The sequence below is a fragment of the Phaethon aethereus genome, assembly GCF_964289735.1.
Source record: "Phaethon aethereus genome assembly, chromosome: 11".
Classification (NCBI taxonomy): Eukaryota; Metazoa; Chordata; class Aves; order Phaethontiformes; family Phaethontidae; genus Phaethon; species Phaethon aethereus.
Window position 1 is genome coordinate 4786657 of NC_138587.1, and position 27204 is coordinate 4813860.

Consider the following 27204-nt stretch of genomic DNA (forward strand, 5'->3'; position numbering starts at 1 on the left):
GACAGGCTCTGTTTTTAGAGAAACACGGTACGATACGGAACAGCCAGAAACGGAACAAACTTTCTCCCCTGTTACTTCAATACAACTTGGAAACCTGTTGCTTTGGAGCTTTGGTTTTTAGTGTCTTGGCTATGTTTTAAGGATACCCATTGCTGTAGGATTTTAGTGACATTCCCCAGATCCTGATCCAGGCCCACCCAGTGCCTTCCCACGGGACAGTGACGCTCAGTCAGCTGCAACAAATTTCAGCAGCCACTGACCTGGGATAAATCAAACCAGTAGCCTTGAGATAAAATACCTTTACCAGTTCCCAGCCCACAAGCAGTCCATGGTTTTAATACTGTTATATTTAACAGGTGAGACTTCGCAGCTGATCGACAGAACTTGCTTGTAAGAGGAGCAGAACTTCCCAAAATCATATCTGTGGAAGTTAAATAGCAGCCCCCTCGTGTGCTAAATGATATGTGGTACACACATTCCTCTGTATGGGGAAAAGTGGTTTATATATTCCATGTTAATGACTGCAATACGGTTAGTAACAATTTATACCAAATTTCTCTTTAAATGTTCTAAATATGCTATATTTTTTTTAAACATACTTTGGAAATATTCTAGGGTCCAAACATTTTACTGTAATAATGTATCTGTCAGTTTACAAAACGAGCTGGTTTAGGGCTAGTTCAGTACACACAAAAGTTAATGTAAATACTTAAACTGATTTCAGTGAGGCAAGTAATTCACTTTGAGGTCTGCTGTATTAGCATCCAAGTTTTAGGACATAAAATATGTTTTTAGATTAAATCTATTTAAAACATTTACCTGGAACTATTTTAATGTTTACTGTTAAAATTCTAATTCTAGGGAGCTAGCAGTAACTGCCACATTACACTTTATTAATTACAGTACCTTGGTTTGCATTATCGGTGCTTTGTATAATGGTGCCATAATTCCGGATCTGGTTTTATGTGGACGCCAGCTTGCTGTTACGTGTGCTACAGCTTGCCTCTGGAGCAGCAACGGTGTGCGTAATGACAGGGCTGTTGGTGAGAGAGCATTCCCTGGGAACGCTTGGTGCTTCCTTGGGGATCAAAGCTAATATTTCTGCCGCCTTCTATCCATTCTTCGTATTATTTCTCTTTATACTAAAGATGTTTTTTATAGGATGGGATAAGGAGGACAGAAAATAACCTCATGGTGACCAGTAGCTGTGAAGTTTGAAGCGGATGCTTTTACTTTAAACAGGAATTACTCGTTTCCTTTGTGGCAAAGCTTCAACAGCTCACATAAAGCGGCCCCCTCCTGATGGCGAGGACTCTAATTGCATATATTTGCATGGAGTTGAGCATGTACGTGCGCAAGGTTTGATGGAAGTGAACATGCAAGAACTATAATCAAGTGGTGTACAAGTATAAATCAATTAATCTGTTCATAACTGTAATTTTAACCTTATGATCTTTGGTTTAATAACACTAAACTTTGAACTCAAGCCTTGCATGTACATCTTCATTTATCCTCCTGGAGCAGTAAGCATGCGTGCTGTAACTAGAGGATTAAGAACCATCTTGTTTATCTTATAGCTCATTTCACAGCTTGCTGCCTTTATGCCTGAAGATTCATCATTAGGGGGTTTTTTGCCCTTTCCATTCACTTAAGAAAAATTTCTTTGAATAAAAAAAAAATAAAGGGCCTTGAATGGTTATACCCCGTGCTGATTGCTTTTGCTTAATGGCCTGTTTTCTGAGCTTTAAAAAAACACAACTTTGAACCTAATAATGGCATTTGCTATGCTTGGGACTGGAAGAAAATTATAGGCCTGAGCCACTTTAATGTGGCCATCTTTTCTTTTGATTCATTTCTGAAAAAGAAGCAAGGGACTATATTTACCACTGTCAATAGCATTTGACTAATTATTTATTATATGTCATGGCATGTGGTGCCTTAAATTTACATTCCAGTTTTAACAGAAGAGAGTTGTGATATAAATTATTTTTCGTCATAGTAATAATGGTTGATGTGTTGGAAAACCTCCCTGTGTGGTATAACACTTTCTAAATAGCTGAATACTATTTGATAAATATTTGTTAAATCTTTTTACTTCTATTTTTGTTTTTACTTCATTAGTCATTCAGGCTCAGGTTCATTGGTTGCTTCTCTTTCACTGCCTAGACGAGATGCTAGTAGGAAATGAAAGAAAAGGCTACTTTATTTTTGGAACCTACATGTAAAGGTAGAGGTTATTTACACTTTACTGATTAAAGTTTTGGGTTTGGAACTTTCTGGCCCGCATTCTCCGATACCAGGCAAGTTGCATTTGGCTTAAGTCCAAAGGGGGAAGAGCAAATATGGGTTACAGCTACCTGGAAGGTCCTCTCAGATCTCAGAGTGGTCTTGCTGACAGTGTAACCCACGAGCTGCTTTCACAGCACCTGAACACCCCCCAGACACATCACTCTGTATAGATTAGCTCAAAATAATTTTCCATTTTAGCACTTTATAAATAAGTAGATAGCTGTAGTAATCCACAGGCCAAATGTATCTATTTAATAGGTAGACAGGGTGATTTTTAAAGAAATGCTGTGGTTTCATTTAGCAGTAACAGTGATACTTTCAAACTGGGTATCTTATATGCAGAACGGTTTGCCCAATCTGAATGTTTGTGGGAAGGTCAGTCTTTGAACAAAGATAGTAGGAAAACAGTTCAAAAAGTTTTACAGAGTTTTCCAGATTATTTTTACAATTAACTTTCATAAAATGTTGACACTTTGTTCCTGAAAGAGGAAAAGGAGAGGTCCTCCTGGGTGTCTGAAGGAGCAGGTGGAACCAGAATCTCATTGAACTTTAGGCAAAGGATGAGAGTGTGGAGCCCATGAGGAGAACCTGGGATTTAGGCTGGCTGTAAAGGAGTGTTTCTTCTATTTTAGAGGAGGATGCAGGTGGTGACCTGTTATTCATCTCTAGCCCTCAGAGGCTGCTGGCTCTACCATTAAATTAGACCTTTTAAAATAAATGAGTTCAATGTTAGATACTAGCTGGGGGGGGGGTTGTTGGGCTTTTTGAATTTTTCAGTCTTGAAACTCCTCCAAACCTCAGTATTTACAACCTACTAATAATGCCACAATATATGTATTTTTATTAGACTTTCTATTGAACAGGAGTCTAATACCTTTGCTTTCTTTATTTATGATGAGATTGTTTCCAGCTACTGTTAATTCATTTTACACAGCCCATGATGTAATCGTTAAGCCGTTGTAATGAAGATTGAAGGTTTAATAATGCCAAGTGTTACAAATTTCTATTTAATCATTCCTAAATCGATTAGTTACTTTCACCCAAATGCTGTGCCATTGAAACAGAGAGCGCTAAAGATACAAACTGCTGTGGCCAGTGTTTGATAAATGTTATTTTGGTGCAGTGGTAATTGAGTTATTGAATTTACTCATCTTCCAAATGATGTTTGCATTGTCTCAGCCATATGCGTTTAGGGCCAGTGGAGGGTCATTAGGAGCTTCAGACCGGGGGCATGTTTGGGTTAAAGTGATTTTGAACAGCCAGCGTTGAGGTTAGTCAATTAAAAGAAATAGCACAGAGAGATGCTACGGAAGGGCATGTTATAGGCTGGTCAGTAGGGAGGTCCCAAAGGCCTGTTTAAAATAGTCTAAGGATTCTGTAACTAAATGTCTACTCCTAGCCCCCGGCTCTTTAGCCAGCGACAAATTGCTGTGTAAGACACCCTTCGCTTAAAACAGGTTTCAGCTATAAACAAATTTCACACTTTTATGGCTACATAGAGGAACAAACCCAGAAGGGCCAAGGTAAAACGTGAAATGATAATACCTTTTGTATATATAAACATAGCCTTAAATGAACTTCCTTAAAGGAAGATCAGGCCTGCAGGTGAGACACAGAAAATGTTCCCAGGCTGCGCAGGCACAGCAGATTCTGCAGACCTGGGTTTGGTGGCAGGGGACATCCTGGGCGGGTTTGGTGGCTCATCCTTAGCTCGTGTGACTCGTTGCCACCGATCCCTGCATAAGGATCAGCTCCATATTCAGGGGATTATTAGTTTGATATGATTAAGCTGTTTCAGAGACACAGTTCAATAGATAATACATTTATAGCTACATCCTGGACACAGACCTCAGGAGTACTTTGTTGTCCCGAAGAGTGCGTCATTTCTATTTAAGACCGTGTGCTGATGACCGTATCTCTGTGGTGGGAGAGAAGCGGGTGGGAAGATCCCCCTCATAACTAGACAGCACCTCTCCTGAGTGACCAAGTACCAGCAAAGATTTTCAGAGGAGCCGATATCCTCTACTCTGAACAGAGTCACGGGGAAGAGCAGTGTTGCTCTGGAAGTGAAAAATGGGCCCACTTCATTTTTAATACTTTGCTTAGTTGCTTTATATAGAGGCCTTTTTTTTTTCCTTCCAAAACACTGGAGAGAGACTCATGTTCTCTAATATTTCTGTTGTGCAATTCTTTAAAAACTTGTTGTTTTGTAAATACGCTGTTTTGTATTTGATTTTTGTCCTCTAAACAGTATTTAAATCAGAAGCAATAATTTCTAATCCTGTAAAATGCCCAAAGTTTAAATCAATAAACATTTGATGAATACATAACCTGAGGACATTCTGTTTGGCTGATAAATGATAATTGTGGGAGTGCCTGGCAGCTTTTGTGGTTAAACTTTTGCTTTTATACAATTAAATGGCCAACTCCTTCAAACACTAGACACACTCTTAATGATAATTGCACAAGGAGTCAGAGAGGTTATTGCGGACAAGTGAAACGAAGACCTTTCTCTTGGTGCCTGTAAATGATCCGCTGGGAAGCCAGGGTGGTCATACTCTGTGTCCTGGTTCCTCAAGGGCGTCAGGACACCGTGCCCTGGTCCCATGCAACTTTTTGGGTCACCACTCACATTGTCTCTATCCCCTCTGCTTGCTTGCCCTGCCAAGGGTACTGTCTCGGGGGGACACATAAAACACACCAGGACACACCTGCACCCAGTGGTACCCTAGTAACAGTGGACGACTCCGCAGTCATTCACAGCCAGTTTACATCGTTTTATGAGATCTAAGGCCAGTAAAGAGACTATATGATCACTACAATAACACACAGACTGTAGGACTGTGTCCTGGAAGCATTATGCATTCACCTGTGAGTGTATCCCAGTCATGCATTAATACAAAAATCCCGTTCTCCATCCCTCCACGGTCCATCCCTTCCAGCCTTCCCTATAATTTTCCTCATAATCAGCAAAGCCACCCCACAGAGTATATGCATATGTGTAGTTTCTTCCTCCCCAATCTACCCTGTTCTAGAAACTGCACCTCTGTAAATCAAATCTGTTTTGTGTATTGCACAGTTTCAAAAGGAGAGGTGTCATTACATGCAGAATGGTATTCTGTCCTGGAATTTGTAGCTGCCGAGTCATTCTCAGCCTCTGCAGTTGCTCTACCATATGCCAAATTTGTAAAATCTTGTTCACTTTTTTTTTCCCCTCCTTTCACCAGAGAACAGGTCTTTAGGGGAGAAACACGGAGCTGACAATTACACTGCTTCCTGCTGTGAATAAACTGTAGGACATCCCCAGCCATCAGGCTTTACAGGGAGACTTAAGTAGTATCTTTAGCCTTTCTTCCCTGTGTCGATGAAGTTATAAAGTGAGTTACAACCAGTTTGACTATAAGATTAGAAATCAGCCAGCAAAAATGATCCTGTTTTAATGTACTGTTTTTCCTTTATGTTAACTCCTGCATCGCTCAGGCAGAAATGATGGAAAAAAAGTGGGAGAAATTGAAACACTAATTATTTTTATCTTTAATGATCACTGGCAGAATAAACAGAGCATTTAGAGATTCTGGCATATATGAGACTGTGTGTATTTATCTTCTGTACTAGTCTAGCCACAATGTCACCCAGGACCACATCTTACATGACAAGGAGCAATTAAAGGAAAATGTGTCCAGGCTATGCCCCTGCTAAACTGAATCATGACCCTTGTTTTGGCAGCCTCATGCATGAATCCCTCCCCTCGGGGAACACCAGGCAGTAGCTGATTTGCCAACTGACATGATACATACATTTTTTGGTGCATGTATGTCACGTTGGTGACATTATGCACTCGTTGAAAACAGAGCTTATATCTCAGCATAATGCGCTATTTTTAATGTTGCTTAGATACTCAGACATTAACCGTAAGGCCCAAGAAGAGAGGTAGTGTCTCTTCATAGGATGTTTGCTCTGTTCCAAGTCAAAATTCACAGCCATTTGATTTTAAAATACACTGTATAATACATACAAATATTAAATTACCTACTTGGAATATAAACAACTGCAGATATAGTAGCTGAGAGCACCTAGGGAGTTATATACTTACAGACATAGGATTTTCTGTACAATTTATTCAATTAAAGTGTGAAATGCGTCTAAAAGAGTTCTTTGAAGGGCTTTTGTTCTGCTGCACTATTTCTGCCTCCTGCTCCCTTCTTTCTTTTGTGCCAAAGTCCCAGAACACAGCTCAGAATAATGAAGTAAGAAGTATTTAGGAAGGATACACAGCTACACAGCAAAGCAGGCTTAGCAACATCACTTCCAGCATTTCTGGTTCATAGAGGAGATTTGAATAACCGTCCTGTATATTTAACATAAAGCTCTTCATTAGAATTCAACTTTTTTGTATTTTCTCCATAGCAAATATTTTCTTTATTTCAAATAAAGACATCTCACTAGCTAAAGGAACATTGCAACGACTTATGGACCAAAGCACAATAAGCATAGTGAGAAACTTTATACAGAATCGCATCTAATCTATGTAAATGTGTATTTAATTCATCTAGATGTAGCTACAGCTCAGCTTGTTCCAACTGCCTGATCGGCTTGGCAATAGCATCCGTACAACGCCTGAACTGGGGTTTTGTTGCCTCAACATTCAAGTTTATTAGCAATTCAAGCACTAGCCTCCAGATACTGCTTCAGAGGGTTGCGGGTCCTCCTAAGTCCTGCGCGTATCTGCCAGGTGTGTGGATATCTTAAGGCATCTTATATGACACTGGGTATCTATATCTATCTTCCCGCAAGTGAACCATGCCCTTACAGATTAACAGTGAAGCTGCTGACTTGACATCTACTCTGAAGAAAACACAGAACATGCCATTTACTTGTGGCAGGAAAAGAACAGGAAAACAGGAAAAGAACAAAACCTCTGTCAAAGTCAGTCGCTGCTCCAGGAGCGGTTGCCCATGCTGTCATCAGAAAGTCCATCACACAAATATCACTGCTAAGAACTTGTAAGAACCAAGATTTTGGGGATCCTCCATCCTTCACTTGTAATATGTCTATTATATCAGCTGAAGTTCAGACTGTGAACATTTGCCTTATTTAAAGACCGTCGCAGGCCACTGTTCCATTCTACCGCCATTAAATACAGATTCAGGTTTTGAAAAATACAGTTGTAAACTAATACACACAAGAGAGGAGTCATAATCTCAAATTTGTCATTACAGTCATTAAAGTCCAATATGATTCCCTTAAGATAATTCACCCATTTTTAAATGAAATCTATTAATCAGTAAGAAAGGTGCCGTAACTAACTGGGATCATCCTGTGAACATAAAAACTCCTGGTGATAAAGCATAATGCTTATGATAAAAAAATCCCAAGCCCAAGTATTGCAGTACTCAAAAGCATCATCGGTATCCGGAAAATTTTGCAATTGTTCCAGGGTAACCTTTTGTCCAGCTAATACCGTGGCTGGGTGTGTCTCTCTGCGTGGCCATAGCTTGAGACATTAATTTTACCAGAATCCTAATGCCCAAAGTGAAAGTACAGAGTAGGCGCAACTGATAAATACCAGAAGACTAAAATGTGACCCAGGTACTATATTGATGAAACCCAGCCTCCTTACAATTTCCAGAAAATAGAGAAATCAGAAAAATTTTAGAATTTCAGACACGACTGCTTTGGCAGAATCATCTCTTTCATTTGTTTTGTGCTTCCTAGCAGGCTTCTAGTGCTTTCGAGAGGCAGGAATACCTACACTGCGCATGCATTCCTCCAGCTGCTGCTTATATGAGGAAAGGTTTCCCGTGCCCACTTTTTTGCTTTGATGATGTGTATTTTCCACATCTCAACAAATAGTCCTGTAACTGCTCATAGCCTTTCTGCAGGATAGGTGCCACAACAGCGACACAATTCCCAACCATTTAACAAGGTTCTGAGCAGCAATGTAAGCACTCAGATTGGCAGCAGACCCGGGCAGGGGTACTGGGTTATTTCAGAGCTGTGACACTTGATGGAAACGGTAGAAATGTTTCTTCTCAATAGAAGCTCATTTCTGCAGTTGGTGATGGTGTAGGTCAGGACTTCTCACTCAAAGTTAAATGGTTTTTCAGAGCCAACATGTAATTCGAAGACCTTTAGTACAAGCAGTTGTTGAATTTATAATCTTGGAGTGCCAACATTTTAATAAAATTAACAAATAGGCACCTCATGGCAAGCAGGGTGAAATTACTTTTTTTTGTAATTAGACTTCAGACAATGTTATATTATGTAGTTAAGGGAAAGAAACTTTACCTCGAATTTCAAAGTGGTGAATCTCAGTTTAATTCTGCTAATGGCAGTTAACACAGATGGCTAAGAAGAGTAATTATCTTCTTTAGCTTTCTGCCACCTGCCACAAATGAACTGTTTTCTTTAATTGCTCAGAATTACTCTTAATCACACAAAACAGATACTTAAATCCTAGTCACATACTGCAACTCAAGAGCAAGATTTTAACCCTAAGCACGTGACTTAAGAAATTACCACCCTGACCAAGAGTACAATGCCGGCTGTGTGCTGGGACAGTTGAAAACATTAATCCTTTCTCTTCCAGGTAGGAGCAAAGTTTGCAGGCTAATCATACAAGTCCCGTAGTCCGATCCAAGTAATCACCAGAGCAACCAAAAGGCTGTATGTGCAGTAGCAGGGGAAAATAAAAATCACACAATTTCTTCCTGCTGATATGCTTTCTCTAACAAATGGTCCTTTTTAAAAGCCGCACAATCACATAGACTTATCTTAAAAATGACTTCCTGAAGAACTTAGGGATATAACATTAACTATACCTGACTGATGAGCCAAAGCTTTTTTAGGTTCCTGGAGACATTTTAACAGAGATAATACCCATTCTCTTTAAGAATCCCAACATGACACTTTTGAAAGTTTCTGACTATATTATATTTTATAACAGCAGCTCTCACCCCCCACCATTCAGGTGATGTGTTCGTTGGAAGGACAGAAAGTCTCCTCTTTCTTCTTTACTACTGTTCTTGATGTCTGAACTAAAAACCGACAAATTCAGATTCTGCAGAACTCCGAAGTCATCCCTTTAATTCTGCCTACTGAATCACCACATTAAAGTGAAAAACCACTAATGCAAATTGTGAGTTTTAGGTAGATCTCTGTGCTTAAGGGAACGGAAAAAGCACCAAACTTACTATTCCATGAATTATGAAGTCAGTTCATAATTCACCCATTATCATTTCTGCCAAATTTGTTAGAGAAAGTTCAGAACAGAATTTGTACACAAGGTGATAAGAGGAAAATTAGGGTGGACACCTGTTAATCAGAACTCCTTAAATGAAAGCAAAACCCAAAAGCAAACAGTTTCAGTTCTCAGTATAAAACCATCTATGGCAGAAGGGATCTGTACTGTATGTATTACCCCTTTTTGAGAACACATATAGTTTTTAAAAAATTATTCCATTATTTTGAAATTAAACTCATCAGTACTGCAGTTTAGCATCTTTTTGCTGTTACAGCTTTGTATTTTTAAATGTGTGAGTGGCAGGGGGAAAGGAAGATCATTTAGAAGCACAGACCTAGAAAGCTGCACGTAAGAAACTTGTATGCATTCACCAATCTAAGGATGAACAGAGATCTAAAATATGTAATTAGCACTGAGAAACTCCACAGAACTCAATCTGGGGGAAATGGATGGATCTTCTGAACGTGATCTTTATGGAAATTCATTGCCTATGACACGTTGTACTGTTTGTGCTGTGCTGCAACTTAGTGAGTTAGGAATTTATAAATTCCTTTAACTAGTCTGACTACCACGTCTAAGACAGCCCGAGCTGTACAGAATGTCCGTGAGTAGGTATGAGAAAGAAAGGGTCTGACAGCATCATTGCCCCTGTGTATTTATAACCACAGCAGGGCAAGTTGGTCTAATAATAGTATTTACCTTTGTTACTTGGTAAAGAACGAACTATTATTGGACAATTATAATAAAGGTCAAGATCCACTTTCCTTTTTTTTCCCCTTTAAGAAACATGCTTACTCTGTGTTTAGCTTCAGTTAAAAAGTGCTTTTCATAAAGTAGTGTAGTGTAGCGAACGTTTGAATGTATCAGAGCTTATGACACTGACTTAATTTAAGGGTAAAAGATAAGCATTTCTCAGTGGCGCTTGCTCAGGTATCCTTATTATTATCCGGCTCCAGCTTTCATATGCGTTTGTTACAATAATAATAATAATAAAGGTTCATAAAATGTAGCTATTTTCATATAAATAGTGTCCGAGTGACAATAGATGTTTATAATCGGCTCCAGCGGTGGCCAGCAAACACTCTGCTGGTGTGTCGTTACTGGGAGTGCACACTGCTGCAGGAAATGAAAACAACTTCAGAAGGAGGAAAGATTAAATACAATCAATCCATCACTGTACGATAAGTAACAGGCTTTCAGAGTTTTAATGGACTAAATAGTGTAATGTGTTTGGTTTGGTAACCGCAGAGTTTAATCAAGTATTTTTAAATTTTTAAACAGGAAATGGCCTTTTCTCCAAAGGATATACACATTTGCAGTGCATAAATCAGATCCTGAGTCCCAAGACCCCGATCTCATGGTCTTTACATGCAATTAACTTTAACTCTTTTTCTGAAGAAACTCCCGGTCATTCTGCTAGCGTAACGTGATTTGACGAGTTGTCACTGTTGTTTTTCCATCATTTCCTTCCGTTCAAGCCTCTGCCTCAATGCCGTTCCTTCTGAACCATTTTCAGGCTGTGGATTAGCCACATAAGCCTTCCTGGGCTGAGCTTCAGGTAAGGGAGCGCTACCCGAGCAGCCCCGCGACGGCTCAGCCGCGCGGTGTTCCCTGGCAGACACAACGCCGTCTCAGCCAGACAACACCGTACGCTCTCATCGTGTCTCCCCCTTCAGCTCTGACCCCCTCCCAAAGCAGGGCCGTGCTTGGTTTAAGGCCAGCCTGCACGGTTCTGCGCCCCACCGCCCCGCACGGCCGTCCGCAGCCACGGCTGCTGGGCAGGCTCGCGTTTAGAGTACCGAGCACAGTATGGGGTTTATTTAACACTGTACAAATGTCAGGTTTTAGACAGGATAGCATATAGCTGTGACAGCTGTCTTTTAAATTATGCAGAAGAACAAGCTGAGGACAAACACGACCGAGCAGTGGCTTGGTTAAAGGAATCTACCAAGTACAGCAACATTTACTCCCTCAGAAAACTCATAGTATCATTTTGCAGTAAAATCAGGTAAAATTGTAAGTGCATGTATTTTCTAACAAGCTTGCTAGATATCATGATATAAATACATATTACCAGCATAAAATATGCACACACGCTCACACACATATATCTCTTTTCTGAGATAACTGATAACTTATCCTTTGCCAAAATGAGACGGAAAATTTACAAAATATGTATAGTTAATATACCCACTCAAGGGCTACTTTTGAAAAATCTAATTCATAAATTATACATTAAGTTAGCAACTATACATGCATGCATCAACAGGATATTATTATGATGAAGGCGGCTATCTTTTCAAAATGTAGGGGACACATTAAAACCCTATTGAATGACAAGCAGAATTGGAAGCCTTTCAGCAGAGCTTATGCAGAGATTCTTCTGGAAGCTAAAAAGAGGAGTGCTGGAAATCCCATTCTCTCCAAAGAGAGAGATGCCTCTGAATATAATCTGTGTACAAATCCCCTAGTTTACAAGCAGAGCATCCCTGCAGACTATTGGCCCTGCATCTCCTGCACAGAAATATTTGCAGTATTAAAGCTTGAATTTAGGAAAGTCTTATTATCCAAAGTTGTTTTTTTTCCCCCTAATTCAAAACAAAATAAATTAATGTTACAGTAAGGAAGAAAATACGAGTGCAGAGATAGAAAATGTTTGAAATGCTTTCAAGTAAACACTGAAACTAAATTGAAAATGTTTGAAACATAAATGTTCCTATATAAGTTATGGGAAAGGTTTTCTGAAGTCTGCATTAATTAAGAAAGACATGCCAGATACGGGAATTGTTCATGACTATACCTGTGATACTGCATAGAAAAATACTGGAAAATACTAAAAAAGGTGAAATTGTCTTCCTCCCTTTTAAAGTAGATTTCAAGTAGAGGGTGTTCTACTTTAACACTCTCAGACAAAGAATCACTATAAAACTGAATGTGAACAAGATACTACTCTACTAAAACACTTGGGAGAGATGCAAAATAATCCAACAAACCACTGGAGAAAAATAATATAGCTCTGAATACAGCATTGCTGTGATTCCAGATTCTTGTTTCCTAATGATATACCAGTGTACATAGATAGCTTCATGAAGGCAGCTTTCACAATAAAAATTATAAACTGCTTGAATAGATTTAATATAAGTGATAGCAGGGAAATATATACACATTAATATCCCCCCAAAATCTTGAGATTTTTAAGATTTTTTTTTTTTTTTAATTAGAAACTCATTAAAAATTTCACCATGGATAGAAGTATTTGGGCTAATAAAACTATGTTAGATTCTAACCTTTTAATATAGCTTTTTTTTTTCATTGGCATTGGTTTTCTATTAATTTGTTTCCTTAGTACTGTCTTCTGTGGTATCATGCCACCATGACCAAGGTGACAGACTTTTGTCTCTGCTGGATTAATCAGTGTGTTCTTTGATCCATAACATATGCTCCTAGTAGACATTTAACGTCAACATATTCAAGATTTGTGGTCTGGCAGTTCGGTGCCTGATGTTAACCTAGCTGATAGACAGTTTGAAGTATTTAATTTCTTTTTTTTTTTACTTAAACCAGTCTTTTATACATAATAGAGCTTGAACAAGGGAATGAAATATGTGATGTTAAAAATTTGGGTTGATATCTTTGCTTGGAGAATAATATTTTTTTCTGGGTGAGAAAGCACTGAGAGGCTGCCCAGACAAATATCAGATCTCCATAGGCACAGCGTGTACATTTTTATGCACGTCGTGGGCGCAGGGTTTGTGTGTTCATGGCTCAGGGAAGCCTGTCCTCACAGAAGAGGACATGAGTTCCGCACCACCACTTCTGAGGTCCCGGGGGCCTGCCCAGGACCTCGCACTGCTACGCTGACACTGCTCCAGGGGCATGGCCAGGCGCTACGGCCAATGGAAAACCCCCAGGGGCAGTTACTTAAGTTACTAAAATCTGACCTGCTGTGACTTATGCTTGAGAGGACTTTGTGGCAAGAGCCTGCCGTCTTCTGGGATGATCCCGGCAGCTGGTGGGGGATGCAGGAGAGCTGTGGTAGCTCACAGCATCAGGAGGAGCCAGGCTCCTTCCTCCCTTCCTCGTGGGCACCCGCCCCCCGCCCTGCCTGCTCCCAAGGGACAAGGACCTCCACGGGGCTGTGAAAGCGGGTGGTTGACATGAAGTTTTATTTCCTCTAGGTGCTGTGTGAAATTGTTAAAAAGTTGTATCAAAGGAAACCGGTAAAGAGCAGGGTAAACGGGACGGAAGGCGTAGGCTGGTAACCCAAGATATTTTGCCTTTAGTATATCAATTAAATAAAGGATATCAAACTATTTAATTATTTTTTCATCGAGAGGTATAGCACATGATTTATGGCTCGGCTACTCCTTTACTGATCGTACCGCTATAAAGTGCTGCATAATATATTGCTTTCTACTGTGTCACGCACAGATAGAAACGGCAAGTGTAAAATGGGATTAACTGCCCTCAAAATAGTCTGGGCTTGAAATTACTTATACAGGCCAGTGTCAAATCTCCCCTTGACTTCAGAAGGTGCTGAGTTATCTCCTCATCCCCACCTTCTGTGGCACACAGGCACATGCCTGTCTGCGGCAGACCTGTACGGAGCCCCCAAATAGTATGTGCAATACAGAGGAGAGAGGATCTGTCTTTTTTTTAAAAGCATTGTTCTGCCACAGAGAATTAAACGGAAAATGAATAGAGAAACCAAATGTCAGCTGCTCCCTTAGACTTCAAGGTTCAGGAAACTCTGGTTAGTGGGAGTGGGAAAAGACTGGCAGGCAGAAATGTAAGAGAATAATTGTATTATAAGAAGATTATGGAAGATTATTTTTCTTGCGGGCCCCAGATTTCTGCAAAAACACTCCTGAATTGCATCCTACAAGGCAAAATTAATTCACCCATTCCTCTAAATGACAGGGTTTTATTAACTGCGTATTCATTTGGTGTGTGTAAAATTAAACATGGGCTCATATTACAAAAAGTTACATGCATTGGACAACGTGGAGCTCAATGTGATTAACAATGTGGCAGCTCATAGCAAGAAGAAAAATAATTGTTTTTTCAATATACAACCCCCATAATAATTCAGAAATCAATATGCATCCTCAGAGAATTTCCCCCAGCAGAGGTTTGTAGGAAGCAGGGTGGCCTGCCTTCATTTCCTTATGAATGTGAAGCTGTTGCAGCCCTGGCTAGCCTGGCTTTTTGTTTTTTAATGTTTAACTATAACCATTGGGACTGGAATCATAGCTTCTAGTGGCCCATTATGAATATTAATAAGACACTGGGCCATGGAGTTCCTTGCTGATTTTGACAGTTTAAAGGATCAGTTAGTTAATTAGAAGATGACATGGCACATCGCATCCCTTGGCTCCATCCTGCCTTCTGTCTCCTCTTTTCATTTTCTTTTTTGACATGTTAGATTACATCATTACTGGTAGTTTCACTTGTTAGCCACACCATGGAATGAGAATATTTTAAGCTATAATTATTGTGATTTCTCTCCTCTGCTAAGAACATGAAACTCAAAGAAAGCATACAGAAACTTGAATTTCAAAGACTTAGGAATACATGCTTGCTAGTTTATAACCTTCTAACTACAGCCAATAAGCAGAAGAAGATTTTAAGTAGCACAGAAAATTGTGTCAATCATCACACTTGGCAACCAATGTAGTATTTTAAGTAGGTGCCCCCTTCATCTGTGCTTTATTTGTGAGTTATTTAATGCTTTCATAGGCGCATTTCTCAGAAATCTAGTCTCTTCCTCCCAGCCATGAACTAATTGTGCCTCTAGACATGTACATGCAATCCAGTACATTCACTGCATTGTACTACCCTAAAAGAAGCATGAGTTTTCTGTCATCATCATAGTCAGAACAGTATGTGAACAGAAAGCACAGTACTATGCAGCGGCCCTCTCGTTAGGGGGAACAACAAAGGATAACAAATATGGACAGTGGATAATAAATACCATTGAAATGCTAACTTGTTTCTCAGCTACACCCGATACACCAAAATAGACAAACCACAACTCAAAACACTAAAATAAAAAACCCTAACCTGCAAAGCTACAGTCATACCATAAATCATAAAAACTTTCAAGTTTTTGTGTGCCATACTGCAGTTAGCCATCAGGACAAAAATTCTGGACACGTAATAAGACTTTGGAAGAACCAAAACCACTTATTTTGTGTATTACTAGATAATTTCATTAATTTGTCTTCAACTTAGTGTCTGTAAAATTCTTATCAAGGACATTGATCTATTTCTGCAGAGAAATACATGTGCCTCTTACTTTCTCAGTAGGCTTGAGTCTGCAGGAAAATCAGAGCGCAGTTTATGCACTGTGGAAAGCCTGCAGCTCTGGGGCTTCATTAGAAATTACAAGATTAGTGAGTAAATGTGTGTTCCAATAGGAACGATCATTTCTGGGTTATTATTGGTATTTATCACTGTGTCTGATTGCCTGTGTACTTCCACATTCCTTTTTTCAAATGTTTATGTTTGTGTATTCATTTCAATATTACTTAATCAATATTGGTTATCAGAATATGTTTTTGCTGGAAGAAATTGTGAAGGAAATATAACTACATAGTAACTCTATGCAGTTGGCCAATACAATGACCTATATAGGTAATTCATTTTTTTCATTAAGATAAACATGTAACCTACCCTTGATTCACAGGGCTTCACAAAAATACAGTGCTCACGACAGGTGGAAATCACTGCCATTGCCATTTCAGATAGAGCTACCTAATGTTATTTGTAGAAGGAACGAAGTTGGGAGTTGTGTGCTCTCCAACCACAGACTTCACGCACTGAACTAGACTTCCTTGTTCAAGGTGAAACAAGTTAGGCATGAAATGTGCCCTTCTCATATCAGAGATTAACACTTCAGAGTATCTTTTATAAAGTTAACGTTATTGCAATGGTATTGATTTCATAATGAAACAAGAAATGAATCAGCATTGCTGCAGTTTCATAGGCTGGTAAGATTATATTGCAAACAAGATAAATGGAAACCAAATACCACGCCGTCGTTGATGTATTTCATACACGAAACAATAGAAAGCAGTGGCTAGAGCACTCGGGAGGACCTTAGCCATCTCCTGTATCCTTCCATAGTTTCAAGATTATGTCTTGGTTGGTGCTGGGAAAGCACAGGGGAAGTTCACAGCACAGGCACAGTCTGTCTCTGGGATTGCAAACCAGTCAGAGTCCCCATGTGCCTCTGTTACTCTTTTCTCTTACCCCATAAGTTTATTCTATTCTGACTGGACCTTTGCTGAAGCGGAGATGACTGCTGCTCCATGTGCGCAGTACCCAGCAGGGTCACTGCTGGGCCCTCTGTGTGCCCACACCGGCATTAATCGCACAGACCAGTTCTGGAGCTAATGCCAATCCCCTTCAGTGGAAATGCATCTTTCCCAGCTTCAAAGATAGAAATGAACACTTACATTTCCTTTGTTCCTAAGAGCCTTAAATCCCGCTTCATTCAAGGTCTGCTCATCTTCTGGGTCTTTTCTGCATAGGAGCTTTAACTGAGAATTAGCAATCAGATTCCTTATTGTCCACCTGAACCTAGAAATGAACACAAAGGCAAACATATAAGCAACTTTTTTTCATTTTGACTGCCATTTACCATTAATACTTAATATTCCCACATATCCTTTTCATCAGATGGTTAATATAAAACCTAATGAACCATAGATGGCATTCCTGTTTTGCTCTGTTTCAAATTAAGTGTGGAGCAGTAAAAACTGAGAAATGAAAGTTAATATCTTTTCAAATAGAAATGGCTTTAAATTCATAATATGAATACAGTAGCTAAAATACAAAAGTGAAGACTGTGATCCTTAGCAGGTCTTGGCAGTTTCTGGCCATATATTATTAAGCATTATTCAGCTGACCCTAAGGGGAGTTCATCTGGAGACATTAAGGTCAAAGAGTAGAAGCATTTGGACACAGTCAAATGGATTTTACACCTTTGTATCTTTCTGACATTACTGTTTTGCTTCAGCAAACTGTCTAATATCAGATATATCCTACTGGGTAGCTTTCTAAATCACTTCAATTTTCTTTGTCCCTGGGCTACAGTTATATGATCAGGATCCAAAGCTATCACAGACTATGATATACTATTTTACTTGCTTGTTTGTATTAGAATGAACTTTATTAGCTTTTGGGCACGTGTCTATCAGTTTCAAAGATTAAGTATTATGTCAATAGTTTTTATGCAGCATTCAAGTCCACTGAATCATTTTCCTTGCTCTGAGATTATTAAAAGTGTATTATCACTTTTACAGAAAACATTTTTATTTTAAAATGAACCATCACTCATAGCAGTCTGTGCTTACCAATGCTATCCCCCTAAAGAGATATTTCACAGCAAAATCAAAATGGGGATAGATGCTCTGTAAGTAATTTTAGATTTGAGAGCATGTGAACCTTATAAACACAAGCGTACAACTAACAGCTGACTCCACACTCCTATGCTTTCATTATCCGCTTTCTTCCTTTAAATATTCTTAATTTTCTATTTTATATTCTTGTAACTGCTAACAATAACCACAGCGCTTTTACCATGTAAAAACTGACAATTTGTGCAAGCTTAAATTTGTCATTCTTCTTAAATAGAAACTATCTAGTTAAATAACCCATAAAAAATTACCGAGATGAGCTTGGCTGTTCCAGTATCAAAACTAGGAAATCGAAGATGCTTTTTTGCGAGGAAGCTGAGGTTTCAGCTAACATGAAAGAACCTTTTAAAGCACAAGTCCAGCCTATAATCAGATTTTCTCATTTCATTGCCAATCTTCTGTACTTCTGGTTTTGTGGTTCGTAGTGGCTGACTACATTGTGTCATGAGCGGGACAATGGATGAGGGTAGCGCGTCAGGAATTTGAGGTAAAGAACAGCTCTTTAAAGTGCGATCTGCCTCCAGGTTCCCTCACTTGGGCATTGCTAGGCTTAAAGCATCCCAGCTGGCAGATGGTGATTTTGGAGCTGGTTTATGATTAGGTGAAAGAGCACTCATTTTTTGATTAGTTCATTCTCTATCCTCAGTAGCTAAAACCCTGTTTCACCCACTTCCATCACGGTGTCACCACCGTAAACCCAGTCTGTACATCCTCTAGTTCAGGGATTGCCTTTTGTCTTAATCTTTGACCAAGACCTCTTGGCACTGTGTAACAGACACCCAGAGAGGCAGCACACAGTAGGAAGAGTTTCTCAGTCCATAGGTCAGCTCTTAGCATCCTAATTCTCCCCATCAGAAGGTCTCAGCAGCATATTAAACAGTTATTTACCCTATTCTGACCTCATCATTTCTGCTTCCTGAAAGACTGAATTAACACAATAGTGTTCTCAGATCTACTGGCCTTGCAGTGCTTACAGTGAGGTTGCTCTAATGTTCCTATAATATTACTGTCTTTCTCAAGTGGCATAAATTAAAGAGGTATCAGACTCCTTAAAGAGCTTACAGGACAGAACAGTTCCTTCAGTGGTTTAACAATAAATATCATTTCATTTACATTACTTCTGAGAATTGGAACTCTTTCAGAGATGCTAAGTGGAGCAAATAAGGATCTCAAGACTTCAACATTAACTGATGGGAATAAAGCCAACGTTTTACATTTGCTTTCACATCCTCTCTCGTGGTATGTTTTAGTTTAAATATTTTGGCTCCAGTCTTGAAGCTTCCAATGCATAGGCAGATTGCTATGCCCATATGCAAAAAAATGTAGAACTGAGATCCTTTTGCTGTTATGTTTAGAGTATGTATTTAATTGTTGTGCCTGCACAATGCCATAGAAAATTCTGGTTTGCTTTCACATATTCAACAAAGGACTTTTTAGAAAGGTATTTTTAAAGTAGATCCACACTAATTAAATGTATTATTAAGAATCCAACACTTCACAGCTATTATTGGTGGATTATAGTAGTGAAAATTTGCAAATAAACACCGGGAAACAGAACTCAGTCTGAACACATTCTCAACAATGAGGTGCTCAAGCCTTAACAGAGGTAACCCAGTGGCTATAATTAAAAAGCATCCTAATGCACTTTGAAAAATTCCAGATACTTACTTTAAAGTACAGATGTGTAGCACAGTGTTCCTTCGCACTACTCTATGTAATCATAATCTGTACAGTTTCCTGACTTCTGTTTATATAACACATGAATGCGAGAATTATTTATAAAGTCACAGCTGTTCTCTTTCCTAGCCTTTGTTTCTCACAAGTCTTAAATATTTGTAAAAACAAGAAAAGTAATTAAAGTATTGATACATTAAGCAAACATTTCCCCAGTCACACAGCTTAAGTAGGAATCATTTGTTTAAACAGAACTTGCTAAGTATATGTACAAAAATATAATGTTAAATAGTTACTACATACTAGGAAAGACAACTTGCACTTAAAGAAACAAAATAAATAATGCCAAACCATTACTAATATTGCAGTCAGACACTCAAACATTAGGAACTCCCAGAACCGAGTGCAATGGTTTGGTGTTTGCCCAGATCTGTGAAGTAGCTATGAACCATCTGCTCCTCGCACAAAGGACATGAGTTTATTCTTGCTGGTGGGAACTGCTGTGTAAGAGCCAACACTTGGCAGCCGAAGTCCTTACCCTTGAAAAGCTGGCAGAGCGTGCTTTTTAGCCTTTGAGTTCCCTAATAATGTTCCCCTCCAGGGTGCAGGTCCCTCATGAGTGCTTTATTTCCCTCTTTATTCTGATTCACCATCCTGTGCAGACAGGCATGACACCTCAAGTTCCCTGGTCTCCAGTGGATTCCCCTCACTTGCCAACACCTGACAGGCTTTATCGTAAAATAAATCAAACATTTAAGTAGCAAAATCTATACTTGTACTTAGAAGCTGAGAGTTTGTAGTTTGCAACTAAGACAAATACAAAAAGCAAAACCAGCCTTTGGTCTGTGGCCGGATTCCCTCCTTGTCGTCACCCACTGTGTGTCCAGGACATCCAGCTCCCCGGAGACGAGAGCAGCACCCTGCTCTTTGTGGCGGCCCATGCAGTCTGGCTGCTTTCCACCTTCTGTTCCTTGGGAATTAGCTTTTGGACACCAAAGCAAATGTCTGATAGTCAGAGCCAGGTATCTTGGTCAGAGAGCAAGTAATCTAGATAAATGCTAATGAAAGCTCTTGCTGGCACCTTGTGTATTCAAAGGCTATTTACTATTGTTCCTAGTCAGCTGGCTTGCTCACTTCCCATTCAGTCTGGATTTCTCAGATTCAGCTGGGACCACAGTAATATTCACATTACATGTGATATAAGCCATCCGCTACGCGTACGTTTTGTTAAGCTTATTATCTGTGGCACAGTGGAGAGACCACACATGACCCATTGTTAATGCAGATGACAGATCCCGTAACGAGCTGCCTTATCTGGACAAACCAAAGGAAGCCAGTTTACCTCCACCACGTACGGCATGTGTTGACGAGGGTTCCTGTAACGCGCTGGCCTAGCCTTGGTACGTATATTATACAGCAAGTGTAATGACACAATTAACATCCACCCTATCCTGGACAGCTCAGGTGGCTCTTTCCGGTGCCCTGGGTCCAGCAGTGAAGAACACTGAAAAGGTCTCTTTGTTCTTGATGTCAGTCTCCAAACCTCACAAAGAGCAATTAGGAAGCAGAACTGGCCTCGTCAGACCTTCTGGCATCACCCACTGAACTCATTTATTGTGGAAGAAGTCTCATAAAAATTAAACTGAAAACTTGTAACAACATTTTACTCGGACCCATACAAGCTGCAACAGCCTAAAAGCTGACCAAATTTAGCAGATTTCACAGGTACAACATAAACCATCCCTGTACCAAACCTCAAATTTGTTTCAAATTATGTTGATACTAAAAGCTGCTCAAAGAAAACATATCCTAATTTCTTAATGTGGGCAAACAATGGTGTTTTTTTTTTCCTGTAATCTTACTTTTGGAAATGACTAAAACACTTTGGCTGAAGTGTACCATTAAAACCAAAAATCAGCCATGGACAATGCCCAGAACACAAGTTTACAGCCCAAATGTTTAAAGTTTGGCAAAGTACCATAAAAACTAGTCTATATTAACCTGAGGCAGCACTACCATTTCTGCCTATGAGATGAATAGAGAAATATGAATTAGATTTCAATAATGGAAAACATCTCCATTGAGATAAGTGCTGGCCCGACTGTCAGGCTAGCTTATTTACCAGAGCAACAGTGCAACAAAGCCAACTGCACTGCTAAGCCACACTGTTTGCTTCTGAGCAACGTGCTTAGGCTTTGTTAGCTGAAGAATCTGAAACATCACATTTATGGGATCGCTCCACTCTTACCTCAAAACAATAGTCTTCTGCTGGACTTAACTTTCCTGGCCCAATTTACAGATTATCTTTTTGAATCAGATGAAATATTATCTCATATAGTCTATCATGTTACTATAGGAAACTAATAAATAGATGCATTTCCATTGAAACTGGAAATGAAAAATCCCGCATGTTTCTGTTTTATTTCTCATCAGATCCAGCTGCATGCTATTTCTAAAAACATTCCTGACTGAACCCAGCCACCTCAGCTGAACTACAACATTTAAATAGCAACTAGTATTTAAGAAAAAGCTTAATTGCTTAATAGAAAAAAAAAATCTTAAGCAACATTTTTGAAAGTTTTACTTTAAGTTGCTTAATCAAATTACATAACCAAAAATTATCTAATCAAAGCCATAAACTTTTTTACAATTTCACTAGGGTCTTTTTTTTTACTCAATTCACTTATCATCATCTTTTCTGCTTTTGGGGAACACTAGTTCCCTCATGAAAGAACTTCCCAGTTGTTTGAGATCAACAGCCACTGGCTGTCAACCAACTTGGAAAAGCCTGTAGTATGTGGTGAATAGAAGCACACCTAACCAGGGCTAGCCTGAATCGTTCTTCAGCTGAGAGGACCAGAAGTAAGATCCAAGCTACCTCTGTCTTGCTCTAACCTTGCAAGTTCTACCACCATTGCGGCAGTTATCTCCTCATCAGGCAAACATCACAGTCACAGTAGAGGGGTGGAGTCCCTACCTGCTTGCAGGGATTTCAGATGTTTGGCAGGAATTTCAGAGGTGTCCTTTCTTTCTTTTCCTGTAGGTAGGTAGGTAGATTTTGCTACCAAAACATATCTCAGGGTTAAGGGGCCCCTTCTTGTCACAGCCTCTACGCATGAACTGCATTTCAGCAGCTGATCATTTGAATGCAAATTGTGACTCAGTACAATTGTAGCCATAGCTGGGTATCCTACAAGCTACCTAGAGAAAGAGTTTGGCCATAAAAGCTGAAGATGATCCTTGCACAACGCTTCCATTGTCATCCACAGAAACTTGCTAAGCAAATAGTCAGAAACCAGTTAGATAACCACAGCACAAGATCCAGGCCCTCTGCCAGGCAATGCCTGTATCGGAATTATATTCTTGGTCTCATTCCTAGCTACTCACCTTCTTTTCTTTATCGCAGAATGATTGAAATAAGGATTATAAAAAAATGCACACTTTCTGAATGCTTAAACAGTTGGAAACTGTATGGTCAATCCAAACTCATAACACAAGGTTGTGTTCCCTACAGACTGGAAAATATCCATAAAGCTTATGAGTACTTTTCTAGTTCATTGGGCAGTTCACTGATGTTTTATCCTTTATATCTGTGGCACAGGTTTAATGTGGATCTAGGCACTCAAATACTGAATACTCATAAATGTCATACTTATTTTATTGTATATCTTTCTATAATCTGGTAAAGTTTATATTTTTAATATAACAAATAACATGTGAACCTGTCATTTACACTCTTCAAATACAATGAGAATCAGTAGCATAGGTGGCCATTTTTCACTAAAGCTAAGCTATAAATATAAATCCAAGGGACTTTTTTTTCCCCCTCCCCTAAATCCATATACATTCACATATATCTCTTTTGCTTTGTAGCCAGGTCCTGAGGCTGCACATAGGCTTTCAGGAATAGAGATGGCCTTTCTGCATTCTGTTAAATGCCTAGTTCAGTCATCTCCTGCTATAAAACTGAGGCTCTCAGATGCCACCACAGCATGAGAGGAAAATAAATGCTGCTAAGCATATTCAACTTTGCCACAGCCTCTGCTGAGTTTTGTACCATTACATTCATTTCATTGTGACTTACATTTAAACTGTACTTCTAGCCTGCTTAAATATGGTAAGAATTATCCTGAGGGACCATAGCAAAATGTAGTCATGTTTATTTGTAATTGCTACAAAATAGTTTACAAAATTGTTAGTGTCTTTTATTATGCCTGCTACTGAAGCACTTGCCTGTTAATTATAGAAATTTCAGCTGTCATAGCGGCAATTACAGCTTCTGTATCACTGTCTGTTATGAATAGTCAATGAGAGCTGATTAATATGTATGAGTAGCAGTATATAGCGTGTGCATTGGAGCACAGTGCCGCAGCCGGAGCGGAGCGGCAGAGGGAGTGCTGTGTGCTGCCAGGGAAGGAGGGAGAGCACGAAAGAAAAGAGCACCGTTGCTCTGTAGCACCCTGTGCGATACCACCGTGAACTGTTTCGGTCCAGCTGACCCACCTCGGGGTTTCAAGGATACCTGCATGCATGCTTGAGAACAGAGATTTCTGTGGCTGCTCTGGTGAATAAAGAAGATTATTTCTGCCACTTACTCAAACATGGGATGCAGTTTGTGCACTCTACAGAAGCAAGAAGAACAGTACAAGTTACTGTATGAAGTTTGTCAGGTAAAGAATTAGATTTCATTTCTAAAAGCAAATGTTCTCTTTTAGGCTTGTGACCACTGTTAATGACAGGGAAAATGGAATACCAAAAACTGTTCCTACAAGTGGAAATGAAAGGGAGGTTGCCTTATTTGGTATCTGTATGATAGTGATTATATTTTTATGATGTACCTTCCCATTCACACTTGTAGAACATCAAATTTTTAATGTCTGCTATCATACATCAAACTTTTTACAAGACTTTATGTCACAAAATAGGAGTGCAGTATCTGTTAGGGAAGATTTCTTGACAAGGGTCATAGCTTGGTCGCACACTTTTTGAACAAGTTAGGGAACACATGAAAGAAAGGTTTTGTATCTGCTTACGAGTACATATAGACACTTCTTTCTGTGCAATGCATTCATTCAGTGCTCAGTCCCGTCTAAGTGCCTCTTCCTGTCAATGTAAGTTTATGGCTAGTTCTAGTTTTTGCACCTTTGCAGGTAGAAATACCAGCTAACAAATTGTTAGAATTGACAGCAGATTAAAACTACTGCTCTACAGATTTTTATATGTCAAATTATTCACATTAAGCATGTGATGAGTTTTCTAAAAACATGATAACACACTAACATCTATTACAAAAATGTTGTTTCCTATGTTTCTGTTTTTCCTTCTGCCTGTATTATCTCCCTCTCTGAAATTTCTTGCTCTGTCGCATCTGAAGTACAATTTGGACCAAAACAGCGTGATGGAACCATGCAAAGCGACGGCCAGATGTTCAGGGACATACTTCTACTGACCTCTTTTGAAATAATCATAAGCAGAAAGCTTACAGTTAACCTCTGAAAACATGAAGTGGGTTGTCTGTACAAACACTCTAGATAATCAGAAACTACCCAGACCCTTCGAGCTGTGCTTTACCCTTCCTAGGGCGGTTTAGAGTAAGTGACAGTTGTCCCCAGTCCGAGTATCGGGCTGGCTGGCATGTCCCAGCACTGCCACATTCTGGGCTCACCGGCAGAGGGAAATGCTCGGCGGTGTGAAAGAGCCCCTGTGGTCCTCACTGCGTTACCACCTGCCTCTGATCACAGGGACTGATGTCACAGACAACAAAGTGAATAAAATATGTGGTTTGTATGTTATGCTAGTAGGGAAGTGATTAAATTTTAAATACGTAGTTTTGATCTAATTCTTGCTCACTCACCCAAAGGACACTGATGCTTTGTGGAAGAAAAAAAAAAACTCGTGAGAGCAAGTAGGAAGACATGTTTACTGTCATTTCTATTTATACTAACTCACTTCCACTTGCTAAGCTGCTATGCATGTGATGGGGGGAGGCGTTTTAGAGAAGAGTAATCAGATTTCTCAGATGTTATTCTGTACTGAGAACTAGCTTCCGATGCTGCCTGCAGCAGCAGACCTGGTGCCAGGTATTGTTTGTGCGAATCCTCCATTCAGATCAAGCAGTGGCTGTGGTAATAATTCCTTGTCCCCCAAGGTCGCCAAGTTTTCACGCAGCCTGGGTTTGATGACTATCAGCGAATCACATTCAGAAGCGCAACAACCAGAACAAACTGAGACAGCAACAAATTATGAATATTTTGATCATTTAGGAAGCTTGCACATTTTTTGTTGTGAAACGAAGGTGGCAGAGAACCTTTGCAAGTTACTGACATCTCCTAACAGATGCAGGACCACATCCTTTAAATACATGTCCTTAAAATCAGTCACAGTAACAGTCCTACTGATATCTGAGATGACTGAACTATGCTGCGCTGGCTGCAGGTGCAGATCCCTGGCAGTAGTTTGGATTTAAAAATCAACCTGTGAAGTACTGCAACCTTGTTTCAGCAGCGTGTGGAGCACAGCACACAGCACCCGTGATTAACTTTAGGCATGGAAGTCCTTTGGGAAACATGGTTAGAATATCCTCAGCTTCCACAGAATTGAGAGGTGCATGTAATCCTATAAAACTGGGATTTCTAATGTAGTAAAACCTGAATTATTTAAGACTGTAATCCCTGATTATTCCAGAATATAAATTAGCATGCAAAATTATTTTAACAGGGTACTACTTTGATTCTTCTGTTTCACAAGATAGATGGGAGGGAATTCTATAGCTTAGGGAGTACATCCAGATAATTAAATGTCAGTATAACTATAAAAATGCATCCTCATGTAACCTACATATAAGAGCAATCAGTTAAAATTTAACGGAGAGAGAGATGAAGAATCATTTTCATTTAAAATAACAGGATATAAATGACAAAAGTTTCAAAATATGCTAGCAGTAACAAATAGCTCTTACAGCGGTTTTATTCTGTATCATCCATGTAACCCTAATATCATGTGATAAGATGACATTGCCATTTCTGAGAAAACTAAAAGAACCTTTTTTTAAAGTTTGAGTTAGTCAAAATTTGCATAACTTGGTTTTAGGAAGTATTAAGCACTGTTGCAGATAAATCCCCTCAGCCTTATTTTCTAAAAATTCACGACTCTCTGATGCAGGAATTCAGAAAACACTTGCAAGAATTAATAATAGTACATAACTGCACTTTCTCTATTAGGCCAAGAGCTTTAGTGTGGCTGGGAAATTAATGCCTCAATAAATTACAATTCCAGAAGGTCCAGTACGTCTGGCTCCGTAAGTCCCCATAACAGAGAGCACAAAGAGGATCAAATATACCAGGACTCAGGCTTTATCCCTTCCTCATCCATAGATAATTCAAAGAGATCCTCTTCATTAAGGGCTTTGGCACATTGCCTACAATTTCTTTTTGGGCCGCTGTGAGCTTAATGATGCAGAACAATGGTCTTCCCTCTTGTTGAGCACATACCTTATTGTACCTTTAATCACATAATAAAAAGCAAATTAAGACACCTCGTCATTAAAGCCTATTGTAGCTGTGCATATCAATGCTT

At 39.4% G+C, this 27204-nt stretch overlaps 1 protein-coding gene across 2 annotated transcripts in view; it reads left to right on the forward strand.

Moving 5' to 3' along the window:
* Positions 1 to 27204, forward strand: part of PDZRN3 (PDZ domain containing ring finger 3) — a gene marked incomplete at its 5' end in the record, with an annotated part of 144596 nt that overhangs the window by 88636 nt on the left and 28756 nt on the right. Inside the window, one exon of one of the 2 annotated variants that reach the window (XM_082004665.1) lies at positions 24231 to 24299. The exons of the other annotated variant lie outside the window; for it this stretch is intronic. Coding sequence (XP_081860791.1) covers positions 24231 to 24299 — 69 coding nt within the window. Of the gene's footprint in view, positions 1 to 24230; positions 24300 to 27204 lie in introns of those variants that run through there. 2 annotated transcript variants of the gene reach the window in all.